Source organism: Psittacula echo (genome assembly GCF_963264785.1).
Source record: "Psittacula echo genome assembly, chromosome: 12".
Classification (NCBI taxonomy): Eukaryota; Metazoa; Chordata; class Aves; order Psittaciformes; family Psittacidae; genus Psittacula; species Psittacula echo.
In genome coordinates, this window is record NC_137747.1 from 16,230,205 (window position 1) to 16,250,404 (window position 20,200).

The 20,200-nt window shown below is 52.6% G+C and overlaps 1 protein-coding gene and 1 long non-coding RNA gene across 2 annotated transcripts; both read left to right on the top strand.

The window, feature by feature from the left end:
- The first annotated feature begins 1,300 nt into the window (after window positions 1-1,300).
- LOC308226244 lies at window positions 1,301-4,076 on the top strand. The gene is made up of 2 exons (XR_013957863.1): window positions 1,301-3,555; window positions 3,730-4,076. It is a non-coding gene; the product is annotated as an uncharacterized lncRNA (long non-coding RNA).
- A 1,224-nt stretch (window positions 4,077-5,300) lies between these two features.
- SLC32A1 (solute carrier family 32 member 1) lies at window positions 5,301-7,518 on the top strand (the record flags this gene model as incomplete). Its single annotated transcript, XM_080627795.1, has 2 exons — window positions 5,301-5,678; window positions 6,331-7,518. The coding sequence occupies 2 exons, from the start codon at window positions 5,301-5,303 to the stop codon at window positions 7,516-7,518; spliced, it is 1,566 nt and encodes a 521-aa protein (XP_080483921.1).
- Window positions 7,519-20,200: the final 12,682 nt, after the last annotated feature.

Here is a 20,200-nt window from a genome sequence, read left to right on the forward strand (position 1 = left end):
ACAATAAAGACAAACTATGAGTTAAAGCTAATTCCAACTTACTGAAGTGTCTTTGAGAACATGTTGTGGTTAAATTGCAAAGGAATTTTTAGTTTACATGTGATAATTGTTTATCAGGGCTTTTTTCTTCTAGGAAATGAAAATCACAGAAATTCATATACAAGCTGTCTCCCAAATTGCAGACCAGGAATTGTCTATTTTGCAAATAATGCAGTTAAATCAAGAAGCCTTTATTTAGTTTTTACATATTTCCAGGTGAATTTTCTTGCTGTAAGACTTGTTAATCTAAAATTATGACGTTCCCAGCCCTTTATCTGCTGTCTTTGGTTTATGTCTCTACAGTTTAGGCAGCCATTTTGTGTTCAGTAAAAAAATTAGATAAAGAAGGGACATCCATTGCGGGCTTTCTCCTGAAAACTTTGCTTTTGGCTTTCACTCTGTTACAGTTATCTTTCAGCAAAGTATCTGTCATTCTGGCTAAAATCATCTTTGTCTTGAACACCACACTGCGAGTTAATTCAGCCTCAGTATCCAGTGCCGAACAGCAGCTTGTGTGATTCAACATCCAGCCTTTCCACTTTACAACCTAAACACTGGCATGTGTGCTCTAAGCATGGGCGAGGAGGAGAAGGTGTGACCCAAGGCAGGGATGTTCACTGTGTGGTGCTAGGGCTGCTTCCTCAGGGTATTTCTGAGCACCACGTTGCACGCTGTAGCCCTTCTTCCCCTCCAAAACCCGCTTGCTCTGCACCACGCACTGACAGCAATGTCTTTTCCTTCCCTACCCTCCTGAAATACCCAGAGCTATTAACTAGGTCACAGGAGCTGGTCCCAGTCCAGCAGTTTATCTAATTGCCTTTTTATAGTATATTGTGTGACTCTTTATTATCCTGTCAGAGCCCCCTGCGTGGTGCCCGAGGGGGACGGGAGGCAGAGCTGAGATGAAGCTTGCTGCAGCACAGCCGTTCGTGGTCAGGAGCAGAGAATGAGTTTGGGCATCCCTGATGCTGTGGGGATGGTGACAGCCTGGGCAATAAACCCAGGAGGTGCTTTTAGCACTCGGACCACTTCAGACTTCTGCAATCGCAGCTCTAGGTACACGTGTATGTGTCTGGGAGGGGCAGCTGCTTCTCCAAGAGCAAGTGTCTGTATTGAACTGCACTGGGTCTGCTCTGGGCAGGCTGGTCTTCGGGCAGACGTGGCCTGGGAAATGTTCTCGTTCAGTTCGGCTGAAGGTGCCGCCCGTTCTTGTCTCTGCAGGGTTTGGGGCGTGGGGAAATTGTGTGGCACAAAGAAGGAGGCTGAGCAGGAATCATGGGGTCACATGCCTGCAGTCGAACACCCAGACTTTCAGTATTACAGAAGAAGATGAAGCTGAGAACACTGGAATTGCAAGTCCCCTTTTTTGTACGGAGAAGATTTGTCTAGCCAGTTCACAGCTCTCTGAAGTCCATGAGAATAAAACCCTTTGGAGTTTGGGAGCCTGACTGAGCAGTGAACTGGGAGTGATGCTTATCCTGCTTCCAAATGATCGTACCTTCATGCAACTGCCGCTGCCCTGTGCTACCCAACAGCCTGGAGAGGGGCTGTAGGAAGGCAACGCACCCGGGGCTGTTCTTTCCTGCTCTCCTGAAATGACTTTTGAGCATGAATAGCTTTTTCCCCTCAGTTTATTAATCAGAAGATCCAGCCACAACCTCTCACCCGTCGAGCCTGCTTCGCGGAGATAAGGCAGAGTCACTCCTCCAGCTGGACCTGTGGTGCCGGGGGCGGGGGGCTCGGGCGAGCCGAGCCTCCGCCGGAGCGGGGCTTCCCGGGTGGGGACAGACCCTCAGCCCGCCCCGGGGAGCTGCTCCGGTGGGAACACTTGGTGCAGAAGCCCCCCTAGGCAGCAGGAGGGCCCCGGCTCGCTGCAGTCTCGCCCTGTGCTTTTAGCTTCATCCGAAACGATTTGCAGCTCAATCGCCCCCCTGAGTGCCGCTAACCTTTGGAGGAGTGTTTGGTACCGTTATGCTGCTCCGGTTAACGAGCTTGGGAAGCCTAGGAGATACGCGGCTGCCTCGGTCAGTCCCTCCATCCCTCCGTCCGTCCGGCACGGCGATAGGAAGGGCAGCAGAGGTAAATGCCCCGACCCCTCTCTCCGTCTCTACGCTTTGCCCTCTTCCTCTGCCCCCCTCGTCTACCCTCCCGCTTTGCTGTCAGTTTCCTCCCGGATTCAGTCGCCGGTACAAGTTCAGGGACTCTTTTTCCTTCCAGCCGCCGCTGCACGAAGTCTCGTTCTCGGAGCCCGTCCCAGGGCAGGCGATGCCCGGGGGGGTGTTTCCAACAGGGCAGGGAGGCACCGGCTGCCGGGGGAGGGAACGGGCTCGGCCTCCCGCTGTTAGAACCGTGCATGCGGTCACCGCGTGGGCACAGAGGCACCCCCGACAGCCCACCCCCCAGCTTCTGAACCCCTCGGACCTTGACAGCCCTTGAACTCCTCTTCATCCCTCCGGCATCACTGAGCATCCCCTCCGAACCCCCCAGTTTCCCATTCGCTTCGGTGTCAGCCGGTGCCTTGCGGGGTGCTGAGGTGCCGGGATCCCTGGGCTGGGTTTACGGTCACGCTCCCCGCGGGGACTGGGGTTTTCTTTTTTTCTTTTTTGTTCGGTTTTGTTTTGTGGTTTTGGTTCGGGGGGGCTGTGTTTGGGGGGTTTTGTGTGTGGTGGGGTTTGGGGTTTGGTTCGGTTTTACTATTTTTATGTTGTTTTCTAATTATTATTGTTTTAATTTTATCAGTTTATTTTAATTTTGATTGTTTTCTTTTTATTATTTTTACACAGTCGGGTTGTCTCGGTTTTGTTGGTTTTTATTTATTTCTTTGGTTGATTGGTTTGTTAGTTATTATTTCCGCCAGAAATGTCTCCTGTCACATCTCGAACACGCCGGATGCTCAACCGTCAGCCCAAAGCCCGTCCCCACCATCCTCGGCACGATGCCGGTGGTGGTTTTCCCGTCCTCTCCTCGGCACCGGGGTCTGCGGAAGGGCCGGGGAGTTTCGGAAATACCCACGCACCGAGGGAATTTTCGTCCTTTCCTGATGCTCCCTGCAGCCTCAGCAATAGGTCTCTTCCACGTCTTCGATAACAATGAACTTGACTTGGGCTAAATTGGGAAAAAAGAAAAAAAAAAAAAAGAGAAACAGTTGAATTCCCCCGAGGTGTTCATTGGAGCAGTCGTTTTCCAGGGCTGTAAAGAAGCGAAACGGCGGCGGCGGACCGAGCCCCGCGTCCTTCCCGGTTGGATTTAATGTCCCCGTTAATCGCTGCCCTTTGGGGCCCGGTCGCGGGCAGGACGCTGCGAGCCCCAGGCCGAAAGCGGGTCCCGCTCGGCGTTCCCGACCTATTTGTGCACTGACATGAGATAATCCCTCCAGGAAGAAAGGGGTGCGCCTTCCTCCGCGGCCTTTCCCCCCCGCACCGGAGCCGTTCGCATATAATAGCCGCGGTTTGTGGGGAGCGTCTGCCCCTGCCAAGCTGGGAGCCGGCAGCCCCTCGGGATAAAGAAGCCGTCATCGTGGGTATTATTTATATAGATAAAAATGTAATAAAGTAATACATATTCTAATATATATGTATATTATGTATAATAGATAGCATATATTAATATACATTCTATATACAAATGTATTATATGTATTACATAAACTTACTTTTTTTTTTTTCTTATTTTTTTCTAAATGCATTTCAGTCGCTTTGCACCGATTTCTTTTTGGATTCTGACAAGAAATTAAAGAGATGTTGAAGGATTCTTTCCCAAGATGGGGAGTTCGCTCCCCACCTCCGTGCGATTCCGTAGACCCCCCGCACCCGCATCCGCATCCCCAGCCCCAGGTCCAGTACCAGCCCCAGCCCCAGCGCTCCCTCCCCAGTCCCCCGAACAACGGCGTTCACAATAATTCAGCTCTGGCTTTTCCGCCCATCTGTAACTTAAATTTTTTTATTTTTTTTTTTTTTTTGCCTTGCAAGGCAGCAAAAGAAGCACAGATTCCCCTCACCTCAATGAACATCTCTTTGTTTTTTATTCTAAATAACGAATCACACGGTCTCCCCGCAGCAGAGGGGGCCGGGCTGTCACACACAGTACCCCAAAACGCCAATGCTCCACCGGCTACCCTGTGCTGATCGTTGTCACAGCACAGGACGGAGATTTCTCGTTGCCATTGTTCGCTCTGTTGTCTGCTCACCTCGGAAATATTTTAAATAAAGAAAAAATGCTGTCAGGCTTTTTCATTACAAAAAAGTATGGGCGTTTGTGAGCAAAACGAAAATAGCGGTATTTATTTTAAAGGAAGGAGACTCTCTACATGAGGTGGGAGTGCCGTTTGAAGGCAGCAGCGCAGACCCCCGGTGCGGGTCCGCGGGCAGAGCCGCCCGGCTGCGAGCACCGAACGCGAGTGGGAGCCCGGTATCGGAGCTCAGGGATCAGACGAATCGTTCTCGAGAAGTGAGCCCTGCTCACTGCCCGCGAACTTCCCCACGCTCCGCAGCCGCGGCAGGACACAGTGCCCAAGGCTATGCTCAAGCTCCGAAGGGGCCGCGGGTTTTGGCGGAGAGAAAAAAGAAAAGGGAGGGGGTGTGAGGGGGAAAATTGCGTTAGGAAACGGCTCCCAGCCGTTTGTCCGCCTCGTTAATGGGGATCTTTTGTTTCCCCGTGGGGAAGGGGATCGCGACGCTGTCGTGGGGCAGAGTGTAGGGCTAGGCGTGCGGCAGAGCGGGCAGCGCAGGGGCTGAGGTGCAGGAGCGGGGGTTCTGCGCTGCGGCGCTGCTGGCCCGGCGGGGGAGGGGGGTGCGGGGGGGCCGGGCTTGGCCGGGGCGCTGGTACCTCCCCCAGAAATGCAGCAATTCTCCCCCCTCTCCCTCTCCTTTCCGTGAGGTGGGCGCACTGCGATGGAGATGCTGCGCGCTCTGGCAGGGGCTTGCGCTGCCCGTCTGGTGACAGCCGCCGGCTGCTGACAGACCCCCCCAACTCATCCGGGCCCGGCTTGACCCCCCCATCCCGCCGCGGGGCCCGGCGGAGCGGCGCGGAGCAGCGCGGAGGGGCGCGGGGTGGACCCGCAGCTGCCGGCCGCGGTGTCATGCCCCTGAGCAGCCCGGCGGGGCACCGCTCGCACCACACCGGTACGCGGGGGTAGCGGCTCTCAGCGGTCCCCGCTGCCGCCGCCCCTCGCCGGACGCTGAGGCCCCGTCTGCTGGCCAGCCGCTCGCCCGCCCCGTCGGGTCTGTCGTTCATCGAACAGCGGCGTGGTCCGACAGGACACCATGGCCACTCTCCTCCGCAGCAAGCTTTCCAACGTGGCCACCTCTGTGTCCAACAAGTCCCAGGCGAAGATGAGTGGTATGTTCGCGAGGATGGGCTTCCAGGCGGCCACCGACGAGGAGGCGGTGGGGTTCGCCCACTGCGACGATCTGGACATGGAGCATCGGCAGGGGCTGCAGATGGACATCCTCAAGTCCGACAGCGGCGAGGAGGGCGCCGAGCCGCCCTTGGAAGGGGACATCCACTACCAGCGGGACGGCACGGGGCCCCCACCACCCTCCGCCACGAAGGATGTGGACGGCTTCCCAGAGCTTTCCGGGCAGGGCAAGCCCAAGATCACGGCTTGGGAGGCGGGATGGAATGTCACCAACGCCATCCAGGTACGACCGCGGGCACGGCAGAGAGCTCCCGTTCCCACTTCTGCCATCTCCTTCCTCTTTCCACCCCACCCTCTTCCCCCCCAGAACCACCACCTCTCTCCCGCACAGCCGGGCTGACAGCAAACCTGCCTCAGGGAAAAGGGATAAAAAACGTTAGGGTGTTAAAAAGATAAGGAAAAGGAAAAGGAAACCCCAACCCCGGACCTCTGCTTTGTCCCCCACCCTGGAATGGAGCACAGAGCCAGGGAGGGGACGCACAGCCCGAAGCCCTGTCTCCGCAGCAGGTGTGCGCCAGCACGGGGGGACCCCAGGTGGGTGTGGAACTGCACAGGGGTGGGCTCATATTTGGCCCCTCTGTGGGTCCCTGGCTTTGGGCTCTTGGTGCACTGAGAGGGTAGAGATTGGGATTGGTGTGAAGCCAGGGTGCCAGGGTGGGATTGTGCAGGTAGAAATGTGCGGATGCTGCATCAGAGAGAAGGGGGGTCTGCAATGGTGTGTGGCCATCAGTGCATCGCGTGACTGTGTGACCAGCTGCGTGGGTGCAATGGTGAAGTGAGACAGAGATGATGCGTGCGACTGCAACTGTGCCACTGTGTGTGCCCAATTCCCTCTGCAAGATGAGCAACACGGTTTCCATTTTGTCTCTTTTTAGGGGATGTTTGTGCTGGGCTTGCCCTATGCCATCCTTCATGGCGGATACCTGGGACTTTTTCTGATCATTTTCGCTGCAGTGGTTTGCTGCTACACAGGGAAAATCCTTATTGCCTGTCTTTATGAAGAGAATGAGGATGGAGAGATAGTCAGGGTGAGAGACTCCTATGTGGACATAGCAAACGCATGCTGTGCACCCCGCTTCCCCACCCTCGGAGGCAGGATTGTAAACGTGGCTCAGATCATTGAACTGGTTATGACCTGCATTCTCTATGTGGTGGTCAGTGGCAACCTGATGTACAACAGCTTTCCTAACCTGCCGGTCTCCCAGAAGTCATGGTCCATCATTGCCACAGCAGTGCTCCTGCCTTGTGCATTCTTGAAGAACCTCAAGGCAGTCTCCAAGTTCAGCTTGCTCTGCACATTGGCCCACTTTGTGATCAACATCTTAGTGATTGCCTACTGCCTCTCCAGGGCACGTGACTGGGCCTGGGACAAAGTCAAGTTTTACATTGATGTAAAGAAGTTTCCCATCTCCATTGGCATTATTGTCTTCAGCTACACCTCTCAGATCTTTCTGCCTTCCTTGGAGGGGAACATGCAGAACCCCAAGGAGTTTCACTGCATGATGAACTGGACTCACATAGCAGCTTGCATCCTTAAGGGACTCTTTGCCTTGGTTGCCTATCTGACCTGGGCTGATGAGACCAAGGAAGTCATTACAGACAACTTGCCATCCACCATAAGGGCAGTAGTCAATATTTTCTTGGTGGCCAAAGCCTTGCTCTCGTACCCCTTGCCATTCTTTGCTGCTGTGGAAGTCCTGGAGAGGTCCCTTTTCCAAGATGGAAACAGGGCATTTTTTCCCAACTGCTATGGGGGTGATGGGCGGCTCAAATCCTGGGGACTCACCCTCAGATGTGCCCTGGTAGTATTCACCCTGCTCATGGCTATCTATGTTCCACATTTTGCCCTCTTGATGGGTCTTACTGGGAGCCTCACAGGCGCAGGGCTCTGTTTCCTGCTCCCCAGTCTTTTCCACCTCAAACTCTTGTGGAGGAAGCTTTTGTGGCACCATGTCTTCTTTGATGTGGCCATCTTCGTTATAGGTGGTATCTGCAGTGTCTCTGGGTTCATCCACTCTTTGGAAGGCCTCATAGAGGCCTTCAGAACCAACACTGAAGACTAAAGAGGGGCCAGAGTTGGTTGGTGTAAGAGAATCTCATCGAACATCTGCATAGTCAAATAATTCTGCATCCCTTTAATGGAAAGAGTCATTATTTTCGTTACGTGCATCCAACAAATTCTATGTTATAGAATCTGCAAATTAAAGGAAATAAAAACACATGGTAAATGCTCCATTCCTGGCAGTGTTCAAGGCCAGCCTGGACAGAGCCTTGGGCAACATGGTCTAGGGTGAGGTGTCCCTGCCCATGGCAGGGGGGTTGGAACTAGATGGTCTTAAGGTCCTTTCCAACCTTAACTATTCTATGATTCTATGAAAGCGTTTGCCCTTCTGTCTTTTTAAATAAGCTAAGATTTAGATATATTTTTTTGTTATTTAGGATTTTTTGAAGGGAATTATCTGGTTCCCCACCCCCATCTCCTCACTCATTGCCTGAAGCTTGGCCACCCCTAAAGGACCTGTTGGGAAACAGCTGCAGTTTCAATACTTACAGATATGCAATTCAGTGTTTCAGGAGCTGAAACACAGGTGCCGACCTGATGGGATTTGGTTACTGCACTCACAGATAGAAGTAAACCAGCATGGATGCTGGGAGCAGAGACCTTCATTCTACATGATGTGAGATGGACGTAGGTGAGAGCTAGATGGTCCGACCAGCCCAACAAGCCCAAGCAGCAGCTGCTGAGCAGCAATGCCAGTTACCTGCCCTGTTTACAGCATAGTTACATGGATGTCAGGACTGCTTAATTCTTCCATCCAAATCCATATCAAGGAACGGCGCTTCCCATCAGTTACAATGTTTTGCCTCTGGCTGAAATCCTGGAGTCCACTTCTTGGTGACTTTTGTTTCATTTTGTTTTAATAATTTCATTTCTAAATTATGAAAAGTTAAAAAATATATATCTATATTGTTGGATTCGACATTGTTCAGGATACAAGAACAAACCAATTCATTCTGTGCAATCTACCAGATCTGTGGAGCTGTTTCCAATGTATGTGTGGTGTCATTGTGGTAAATAAGACGAAAAATGTATAGCAGAAAAAAAACCCAACAAGTCTATCTTTAACATATAATGTGGTACATAAATATATGGAACAATAAAGAGCAGACATAGTCTGTGAGGCTGGCCTGGTTCGTGGGGCCTGGGGAGATGGGCAGGGCAGAGAAGATTCAGCATCCTCACCCATTCACATTGGTGACACCTGAGGGGCACCAATGGTGAGATTAAGCTGTTTGCAAGAGGTAGGACATGTACATTTTGGGAAGAGGTGGTCCTAAAATGGGGAGCTGTTTTCAGCCCCTCCCTCCTTCCCCCCCCCCAGCTTTGCTTTACCTGGTAGCTCAGACTCCCAGGGAGAGATGGAGTTTGCAGATGTACCTCAAGATTTTTGTTCTTGTGAAAGAGGGACCCACCAAAACCAAACAAATGCAACGGGGAAGAGTGAGATAAACTAAATAACCAGCTGGGGTACCTCCTGCCTTGAACTAAACTCACTTTGTGATGAAAACCACCCTGATTTACGCCAATTTAAAAGCCACAACCACTAATTCATTGACCACCCTCTGTCGCTGCCCAGCAAGGATGAAGATGGGGGTACTCACGCCTCTGCTACCACAGCCCAGGCAAAGCCAAGGCCCTGTGGGTCTCCTCTTACTGTTCCAAGTCATAGTGAGCTGCATGGTCTGTGTCTGCCACCACACACACACACACACACACACACACACCCCGGAAAACAGCTCCGCATTGCAGTACTGGGGTGTGGGGAAGTTGGCAGCAAAGGGTGTGAGAGCCGGGGGGATGTCCTTTCCTGGAGAAAAACCAGCATTTTGGGCGGTTTCCCGGGCAGCCTCCGAAAGGGAAGAGCAGGGGAAGTGCGGGGTTTATTCCACGTGAGGACAGGGACGTGTTGCGGCCACGGGTGGGTGTGAGCGGCATCTGGGTGGGTTAGCCATATTTCCCTCCTTGCCGGCCCCCTTTCCTGGGGTATCCAGTTGTGCCACATCCTCATCATCCTCATCCCCATCCCCACTCCTATCCCTACCCCCATGCCCACCCCTAGCCCCATCCTCACCTTGATCCCTCCCGTCCCTGCCCGGCGTCAGGGTTACCCGCAGCAGAATCAGCGCTGCCCGGGGCTTCCGCCCGCGGCGGAGGGCAGCGCCCTCACCCGACGGCGCGGCCCGCACAGGGAACCAGCCCACAGCGCGGCCGGTGGAGCTGCGGCAGGGGCTGCTTCACGGGTGCCGCTGCTTTTCCCCGAGCCTCTGCTCTGCTCCAGGTCTGTTTTCTCCAGCGGATAATGGGAAGGGACCAGCATGGGAGGACACGCAGTCCCCCTTCTTCCCGAGATAACCCCTCAGATCCTGGGAGTAAGCAGAGAGCTGGGGAGCCCGGGCAGGTTACCACATGCCTCTGCACATCTGTGGTTCCCAGCTGCTTTGCATGCAGTGTTTGTAGGATCCTGTCCTCTCCGTGCTCCCCACTCGGGCTGCAGGCCTGTTGACATGCCGCATTGTAGCACAGCTCTGCTCGCTTCTCCTCGTAGGCAGCTGCCTGTGCAGGGATGCGGGATGCTCATAGATCAACCTGACCCTTCATGCTTTTCAGGGACTGAAGGTTCTCTGGTTCAAGGCGCACGATGATGGGAACTGTTTTATGAAGCTGTAATTTGACAGAGGTTTTAAACCTAATTCAACCCTTTTGTCCCCTTGTGAACAGAACTGGCTTCCTGATTGGAGTGTATTGGGGGCTGTAAGGTGATTTGTGCCTTTTTTGTAACAGTGGGGGAAAGTCAGGGCAGCCAAGGACTCCTTGCTCCTGTCCCTCAGGTGCAGAGCAGAGGTGCCCTCAGCCCCATCAAGGGCACCCCAAATCTCCAAGTCCTGCCCAGGCACAGCCCAGCCCCTGGTTCCCAGGAAGCAGCAATGCTGCCTGGCTGGAGGAGCTCTGCAAGGCATTTCTGCCTTCCCTGTGATGCCTGGCAGCCAGCTGCGTGGGTCCCAGGGATCAAACAGAGCATCCCAGCTCCTGCCTCACTGGAGCTGCAGTAGAGCCAGCGATTACCCAGAGAGCTCTAGCGGGCTTTGTCTTGCTGTCAGTTCTGCTCAAGTGCTTCCCTCTGTGCTCCTGCTGGGTGACGACGCATACTCACAGCTGACGTGCGACAAGCTTGTAAAATGAGCCTGCTCAGCAAGCCTGAGCAATAAGCCTATGCTTTGTCCTCCAAACTTGTCCGTGGCTGTTGGTGCAACCCTTGTGACTTGGGCTTGAAATACAGGCAGCCCCCTTCAGCCTGCTGCAGCAGCGTTTGGATGCTGTGCTGATGCCACTGAAAGCCTACATGAACCTAGTGCTGTGGGAGATGGCCAGCCTTTAAAGTGGGGGATGCAGCAGAGGGAACAAAATAAATCCCAAAATAGCAGCAGGTTTAATTTGCACAAAGCAGTCTGAAGTCTGATCTCAGTCCTAAATAGCTTTTGTCTGCAGCTTTGTAGCTCCTGGTCATGTGCTGCAGCAATCCTCTAAACCTTCTCATTCTGAAACCAAGGCAAACAAAGGCCCTCTCTGCACTAGCAGGGAACAGATTTGTTTATCTGTCTGTGTCTTTACGGACCTCTGTTTGTGTTCATTCCCCAAGACATCAGGGTAATATCCAATCTCTGTTATCCTCACGCACCCGCACGGCTGTGCCACCCAGTGGGACTGACGGTACAAGCTGGAACGTGGCGAGGTCTGAGCCATCCTCTCTGTGTGCTGTCACTGGGAATCGGGTTCACAGAGGGACAGGTATGGTTCTGGCTTCTCCCCACACACATGGAGCCAGAGACCTTGGTTGCAGTGGCAGTTGGCTGCCTTGCCTTAATGAACCTTGAATGCTTCAAACCATGTATTCCAAAATGTTTCAGAAAATTTGATGTTGATGGCAGCATGTCATGGTTCAAGCCCAGCTGTAAATCAGACCACGCAGTCTCTCTCTCACTCCTCCCCTCTTCCCCCCTCCTCCCCACTCCCAGAAGGATGGGGAGGAGAATCAAAAGCATGTAACTCCCACAGGTTGAGATAAGAGCAGCCCAGTAACTAAGGTATAACACAAATCACTGCTGCTGCAACCAATAATAATAGTGATAAGGGAAATAACAAAGGAAGAGAATACAACCACTCACCACCTGCTGACCGATACCCAGCTGGACCCTGGCAGTGATCTAGCCCTTCTAGGTAACTGCCCCCAGTTTTACATCCTGGGCATGACGTGCTGTGGTATGGAATACCTCTTTGGTTAGTTTGGGTCGCGTGTCCTGTTCCTGCTTCCTCCCAGCTTCCTCTCCTCCCTGGCAGAGCATGAGGCTCAGAAAGTCCTCCGTCAGAGTGAACAAGACTTAGCAACAACTAAAAACATCGGTGTTATCAGTGCTGCTCTCAGGCTGAAAGTCAAAAACACAGCATTGCACCAGCTACTAAGAAGGAGAAAAATGACTGCTACTGCTGAACCCAGGATACAGCATCAATCATAGAATCTGAGATTGGTTTGTGTTGGAACGGACCTTAAAGTTCCTCCAGCTCCAACCCCTGCCACGGGCAGGGACCCCTTCCACTGGAGCAGCTTGCTCCAAGCCCCTGTGTCCAACCTGGCCTTGAACACTGCCAGGGATGGGGCAGCCACAGCTTCTCTGGGCACCCTGGGCCAGCGCCTCAGCACCCTCACAGGGAAGAGCTTCTGCCTAAGAGCTCATCTCAGTCTCCCCTCGGGCAGGTTAAAGCCATTCCCCTTGGCCTGTCCCTACAGGCCCTTGTCCCAAGCCCCTCTCCAGGTTTCCTGCAGCCCCTTTAGGCACTGGAGCTGCTCTCAGGTCTCCCCTTCAGGAGCCTTCTCTTCTCCAGGCTGCCCCAGCCCAGCTCTCTCAGCCTGGCTCCAGAGCAGAGCTGCTCCAGCCCTATGAAGTCACTGGATCTGCCCCAGATGCAGTGCTGCCGGGGACAAGGCTCCACCTCACCCAGCTCCTTCCTTCACTGCCAAGCTCTGCAGATTGTTGGTGGATCAGCACTGGGTCATGTCCACATCCAGGAGGTGCTGCTGGCATTTGGGAGGGGACCCACGACTCATTACCTCTGCTAGGATTTGGCATGTGACCTGGCACAGCCTCCAGTGAACGGAGCACTTTGTTCTGACCCGTTGCCCTTCCCCACTGGCTAGCTGCCCTCTAATCCCCCCCAAGAAGGGATTTCCCCATCCCACCCCAGCTCCCTGTGCCTTGGTCCCCTCAGCAAGCCGTGGCAGGGTAATCATTTACTTCCTGCCACAAACCACTCCTGCGGACTTTTCCTTCGACCTTCAGACTGAATCGCCAAAATAAAAACAAGAGGAGGGAGAGGGTACTGGTACCCACTGCTTCCCGAGCTGGAGCGTGGCAGTGCACACCGGCCCTGCCGCCGCAGCCCAGGAGTGTCTCCTCACGCCTTGCTCCCTGCAGGTAACGCTGGATTGCTTTCTCTGAGATGATCTTTCAGTGACTTTTTGTGATTTTACCTTCTCTCAGTGATTTCCTGAGCCCCTCTGAGAGAAGCAGAGTTTTTGTAAAGGATGTAGGGACAGGCCAAGGGGAATGGCTTTAACCTGCCCGAGGGGAGACTGAGATGAGCTCTTAGGCAGAAGCTCTTCCCTGTGAGGGTGCTGAGGCGCTGGCACAGGGTGCCCAGAGAAGCTGTGGCTGCCCCATCCCTGGCAGTGTTCAAGGCCAGGTTGGACACAGGGGCTTGGAGCAAGCTGCTCCAGTGGAAGGTGTCCCTGCCCGTGGCAGGGGTTGGAGCTGGAGGAGCTGTAAGGTCCCTTCAACCCGAACCAGTCTGGGATTCTGTGATGTGTTCCTTGCTGCCAGGGACTCATCTGGCCCTCAGGAGAGCTGCTCCCAGGGATCGTGGGTCAGGGTCTGAGGGGCTTTGGGTTCATCCAGCTGTGGGTTTGTTTCACAGCTGTGGAGGAGTCCAAAGAGGAGATCAGCAGCCTTCTGGCTCCCCCTGGAAACATTATACTAGGTGGAAAGGTTCCTTGCAGTAACTGTGCTTCCCCAGGCACAGTTTTCATCACAAGGAGCTTCCATCGCCCTGTTTGTGCCTGCAGCTCCACATAAGCTCACTGGGGAGCAGCTTAGGCTGCACTGGGCTTTTGCTGACAGCACACTGAAAGGTTTGCTTTGAGGAATTTCAGGTTGCTTTGTCTGTGTTGTGTGTCCCTGGCTCCATCCCTGCAGCCAGGCTGGGCCTGGTGAAACTGAGGGGTACTGTACGCAGCATCCCTCTAACTGGACATCCCCAAGGGCTGCTCCTGCTCAGTGCCAGAGTATGAGAACAGAGATGGGCTCAGCAGATTCCAGCACAGATCTGCTGCTCTTGCACAGGGGCTGATGGGTCCTGACAATGCCTTGAGTGGTGTTTGGCCCGTTTTGGAGTGGGCTGCTCACTGGATCCAGTATATATAGGTCACCTGGAGACAGTCTCCAGCTGTGTCAGCACCAGTTGCAGGTTTTGCAATGAGAATAAAGAGGGTTGAAAATGTGCATGCTGTGCAGTGGTGCTGGAGCCAGCAGGTCTCAATGGGGTGGGATGGGGATGGAGTGGTGCACAGGGGAGGCATTCCCAGGACACTTCAACCATCAGCTTTCCTAACAAACCCAGCACTGTGCCAGCAGCAAGGGGCCTGGTTTCGGGCAGTGCAGCTCCCCCAGCCGTCTCTGAGCTGCTAAGCCCTGCTCAATCCAGCCAGGAAACCACCTCAGTCCTTGTCCCCACCAGGCTGGTCACGCTCTGGGCTTAAGCTGCGAGTGGTGTTCCTCAGCATGCACCCTGCATCAGACTGACCAACGCTGCAGGAGAAAAGAGGTGCTCATCCCCAAAAAACAGTTGGGTTTTTAAGAAAGGCTCTAAAATATAGGCTGTGATACGTCCAGGAGAGGGGAGGAAGCAGGAGAATTGCATCTTCCCCAAGCACAAGGCTGGCCAGGCAGCAGAGGAAGCGTCCCTTAGAGTCAGGCTGCTACCAACTGTGTTATTTATTCACTGAGGCTGTGCTTACACATAAAAAACACACAGAAGCAAGAAAGTCTCAGACAACTAATTTAATGGCATTAATATCAGGCATTTATTCCTTTGAAGACATGAAGGCTTTACAAAAGAGTGGTAATATTCTTCCACATTCATATTTGTAGAAACAGAGGCACAGAAAGTTGCAAGAATTGCTCAAGCCCACTTTAGCTTCTTCAGAATACAAACCTGATCCTCAGCAGCTTCCTCTTGGCTCCTTTTGCCAAAACATGGGAAACTTTCTGGCACCCATGTGGAGCTCTTTGGCAAAATGAAGGGCAGCGCCAAAGGCAAAGCCCAGCCAAGGCCTTGGGAAACTGAGAGAAAAATGCAGAGAGGAAACAAAAACAAAAAAGGAAAAAGAGACATCAATTTGATGGATGGACCACTCGGTGGATAAAGAACTGGCTGGATGGCCGCACACAAAGAGTTGTGGTCAATGGCTCGATGTCCGGCTGGAGACCAGTAACGAGCGGTGTCCCTCAGGGATCGGTGTTGGGACCGGTCTTGTTCAACATCTTTGTCGGTGACATGGACAGTGGGATTGAGTGCGCCCTCAGCAAGTTTGCCGATGACACCAAGCTGTGTCGTTCGGTTGATACGCCAGAGGGAAGGGATGCCATCCAGAGGGACCTCGACACGCTTGTGAGTTGGGCTGATGCCAACCTGATGAAGTTCAACCATGCCAAGTGCAAGGTCCTACACCTGGGTCGGAGCAATCCCAGGCACAGCTACAGGTTGGGCACAGAAGAGATTCAGAGCAGCCCTGCAGAGAAGGACTTGGGGGTGTTGGTCGACTAGAAAATGAACATGAGCCGGCTGCAGTGTGCGCTCGCAGCCCAGAAAGCAACCGTATCCTGGGCTGCATCAAGAGGAGCGTGACCAGCAGGTCGAAGGAGGTGATCCTGCCCCTCTGCTCTGCTCTCGTGAGACCTCACTTGGAGCATTGTGTGCAGTTCTGGTGTCCTCAACATAAAAAGGACATGGAACTGTTGGAACAAGTCCAGAGGAGGCCACGAGGATGATCAGGGGCTGGAGCACCTCCTGTATGAAGACAGGCTGAGAAAGTTGGGGCTGTTCAGCCTGGAGAAGAGAAGGCTGCGTGGAGACCTCAGAGCAGCTTCCAGTATCTGAAGGAGGGCTATAGGGATGCTGGAGAGGGACTTTTCATTAGGGAATGTAGTGACAGGACAAGGGGCAACGGGTTCAAACTGAAACAGGGGAAGTTTAGATTGGATCTAAGGAAGAAATTCTTTACTGTAAGGGTTCTTTACTGGAATGGGTTGCCCAAGGAAGTTGTGAATGCTCCATCCCTAGCAGTGTTCAAGGCCAGCCTGGACAGAGCCTTGGGTGCCATGGTTTAGTGTGAGGTGTCCCTGCCCATGGCAGGGGGGTTGGAACTGGATGATCTTAAGGTCCTTTCCAACCCTAACTGTTCTATGACTCTATGAAAAAAAAAACCAACTTCAAAGAACCCCCAAGGTCACCAACAGTCTGTTTAGTCTTTCATGAATCCTCTTAAGACAAAGAAATAGGCTCTGACCTATAAAGAATATCCTATCCCTATCCTATCTTATTCCTTACCCAGCAGAGATAACTGAGTAGCCAAACATTTCAGGTCACCTTTCACTGTGGGTTGATGGAAATTTGCTTTGCGCTCTCTAGAGAAATATTTGTTTTAATCTTATTTGGACCTTTCCCTGCAATTCCAATTTCTCAGGACTGCGTGGTTCCACTTCAGTGATACTTTTATGATTATGGTTATGGGTATTCCTAGATAAGGAGATTAAGACAGCACTCCTTTCCCTATAAAATAGCATATTTGCATAGCATATAAAGGATTATAACAGAGAGAGAAGAGTGCCTCTCTGCATGTAGAGACGACGGATGTGTCCTGCCCTGCAGAAGCTGCATATGTGGCTTCCTTAGGGTGAGTGGCACTGGTCCAGGCTCAGGTGGTGGGGATCACATAGCTCTCTACCCCTTGGAGAGCTTGGGGCAGTGAAGACAGCTTTCCTCCCTTGACGGGAAAGGAAAAAGTTTCCAAGCACAGGCCATGGCTGGAGGTTCTGAGCTGTGACAGTTCAGCTGAAAATATCACCTTTCTGTAGCCTTGCTCTCACCATGATCTGATCAAGTCCAGCACAGGCAGAACACCAGCACAGAAGGGGTTAAATTGCCTGAGAGCTGCTCATCACCACTGAACCCAGGTCCAGCAGAGGTTTTCCTGGCATAGATGTGTCCTCTGGAGTGCAGGGGACACCATCCCGCACAGAAGACCAACAAGACCAGCAGGTCTCTGGTTTCACTGGAGTTATTTAGTTTTGTTCAGGATTGTGCAGCTGGGCAGGAGAATGAGACAGGGTCAGTCCTGGTGGAAGGGGTGCACAGCTAGGAATGTGTGCCCGCATGCCTGTATAATGCATGTGCCCTGCAAGCTCTCCCACCTTCAGCAGCTCCTTGTGTTGGCACTCATGCGTTCTGCTGTGGGCAAGGGACAAGAGCGGCTGCAGGCTGCTGCTGGCCATGGCCGTGGGTGCACAGGGGCTAGGTGAGAAGGAAGGCCTCATGCCGCGATTGAGAGACGGAGATAAAGCTTGATGCAAGCAAGGCGTCTGATTTATTGATTACAGGCAGTATATTTATATAGTTTTTAAGGCTAGCGTGTTACATACTGATTGGCTGACAGTTACAAATAGTTCCTCTTAAAAGTTTCACAAGCATTGTTCTCATAAAAAAGTTCCTGATAGCTATTAGTTACAAAATCACAAGATACCTTTTATTCATTTTGTTGCTAAGAGAGGGTACTGTTCATTACCACAAGTTCCTTGTTCTTTATCTAAGTATCACAGTATCACAGTATGTTAGAGATTGGAAGGGACCTCAAAAGATCATCTAGTCCAATACCCCTGCCAGAGCAGGAACACCTAGATAAGGTTACACAGGAATGTGTCCAGGCGGGTTTTGAATGTCTCCAGAGAAGGAGACTCCACAACCTCCCTGGGCAGCCTGTTCCAGTGTTCTGTCACCCTCACTGAGAAGAAGTTTCTTCTCAAGTGTAAGTGGAACCTCTTGTGTTCCAGTTTATACCCATTACCCCTTGTCCTATCATTGTTTGCCACTGAGAAGAGCCTGGCTCCATCCTCATGACACTCCCCCTTTATATATTTATATACACTAATAAGGTCCCCCCACAGTCTCCTCTTCTCCAAACTATAGAGACCCAGCTCCCTCAGCCTTTCCTCATAAGGGAGATGCTCCACTCCCTTAATCATCTTTGTCGCCCTGCGCTGGACTCTCTCCAGCAAGTCCCTGTCCTTGAACTGAGGGGCCCAGAACTGGACACAATATTCCAGATGCGGTCTCACCAGGGCAGAGTAGAGGGGAAGGAGGACCTCTCTCGACCTACTGACCACCCCCCTTCTAATACACCCCAGGATGCCATTGGCCTTCTTGGCCACAAGGGCACAGTGTTGGCTCATGGTCATCCTGCTGTCCACTAGGACCCCCAGGTCCCTCTCCCCTACACTGCTCTCTAACAGGTCGTTCCCCAACCTATACTGGAACCTGGGGTTGTTCCTGCCCAGATGCAGGACTCTACACTTTCCCTTGTTATATTTCATCAAGTTTCTCCCTGCCCAACTCTCCAGCCTGTCCAGGTCCCTCTGGATGGCAGCACAGCCTTCTGGCGTGTCAGCCACTCCTCCCAGCTTAGTGTCATCAGCAAACTTGCTGACAGTACACTCAATTCCCTCATCTAAATCATTGATGAATATATTAAATAATACTGGTCCCAATACTGACCCTTGAGGCACTCCACTAGATACAGGCCTCCAACTGGACTCCGCCCCATAGACTACAACTCTCTGGCTTCTCTCCTTCAGCCAGTTCGCAGTCCACCTCACTACCTGATCATCCAGGCCACACTTCCTCAATTTAGCTATGAGGATGCTGTGGGAGACTGTGTCAAATGCTTTGCTGAAGTCAAGGTAGACCACATCCACCGCTCTGCCATCATCCATCCACAATGTTATTTCCTCATAAAAGGCTAGGAGGTTGGTCAAGCATGACTTCCCCTTGGTAAAGCCATGTTGACTGCCCCTCATAACCCTCTTATCCTTGACATGCCTTAAGATGGCATCAAGGACAAGGTGTTCCATCACTTTCCCAGGGATGGAGGTGAGGCTGACCGGTCTATAGTTACCCGGGTCCTCCTTCTTGCCCTTTTTGAAGACTGGAGTGACATTTGCTTTCCTCCAGTCCTCAGGCACCTCTCCCGTTTCCCAAGACTTGGTAAAGATGATGGAGAGTGGTCCAGCAATGACTTCCGCCAGTTCCTTCAGCACCCGCGGGTGCATCCCATCTGGACCCATGGATTTATGGATGTCCAGATTGCTCAACTGGTCCCTAACCCATTCCTCATCGACTAAGGCAAACCGCTCCAGTGACCTGACTTCATCTGAGGTCTCAGGAGTACAGGGTTCTTCAGGACTGCCTCCGGCAGAGTAGACTGACACAAAGAAGGCATTCAATAACTCTGCCATCTCTGTATCTTCTGTCACCAGGGCACCCATCCCATTCACCAGTGGGCCAACCTTGCCTCTGGTGTTAGTTTTATCAGCTATGTATTTGAAAAAGCTCTTTCTGTTGTCCTTGACCCCTCTGGCCAGATTTAATTCTAAGGAGGCCTTAGCCATCCTAGCTGCCTTCCTACATCCTCTAGCAGCAGCCTTATATTCCTCCCGAGTGGCCAGCCCCTCCTTCCATGACCCGTAAACTCTGCTCTTCCACTTGAGCATACCCAGCAGTTCCTTATTCAGCCACACAGGTCTCCTGGCCCTCTTCCTTGACTTCCTACGTGTCGGGATGCTCAGCTCTTGAGCTTGGAATAAGCAATTCTTGAATGCCAACCAACTATCTTGGGCCCCTTTACCTTCAAGCAGCCTTGCCCATGGGACTTCCCCTAGCAATTGCTTGAAAAGGCCAAAGTTTGCCCTGCTGAAGTCCAGGGTTGCAATTCTACTTGCTATTGTACTGGTCCTACCACACAAGATCCTGAATTCCACCATCTCGTGGTCGCTGCAACCAAGGCAGCCCTCAACCCTTACTGCTTCGACCAGACCCTCTTTGTTAGTGAGGATGAAATCCAGCAGTGCTCCTCTCCTGGTTGGCTGATCCACCATTTGCATGAGGAAGTTATCATCCATACACTGGAGGAACCTCCTGGACTGTGGCTGGGTTGCTGAGTAGTCCTTCCAGCAAACATCAGGGAAATTAAAATCCCCCACGACGACCACGTCCTGTGACTGTGAGGCCGCTCTCAGCTGCCTGTAGAAGGCCTCGTCAACTTCCTCACCCTGATCTGGTGGCCTGTAACAGACACCCACAACAGTATTGCCCCTGCCAGCCTGCCCCTTAATTCTCACCCACAGACTCTCGACTCGCTCGTCCCCTGTCCCTGGACAGAACTCAGTACATTGCAGCTGCTCTCGCACATAAAGAGCAACCCCACCACCCCGCCTGGCTGGCCTGTCTTTCCTGAAAAGGACATAGCCCTCCATGAGTATATTCCAGTCATGCGAGCTGTCCCACCACGTCTCTGTAATCGC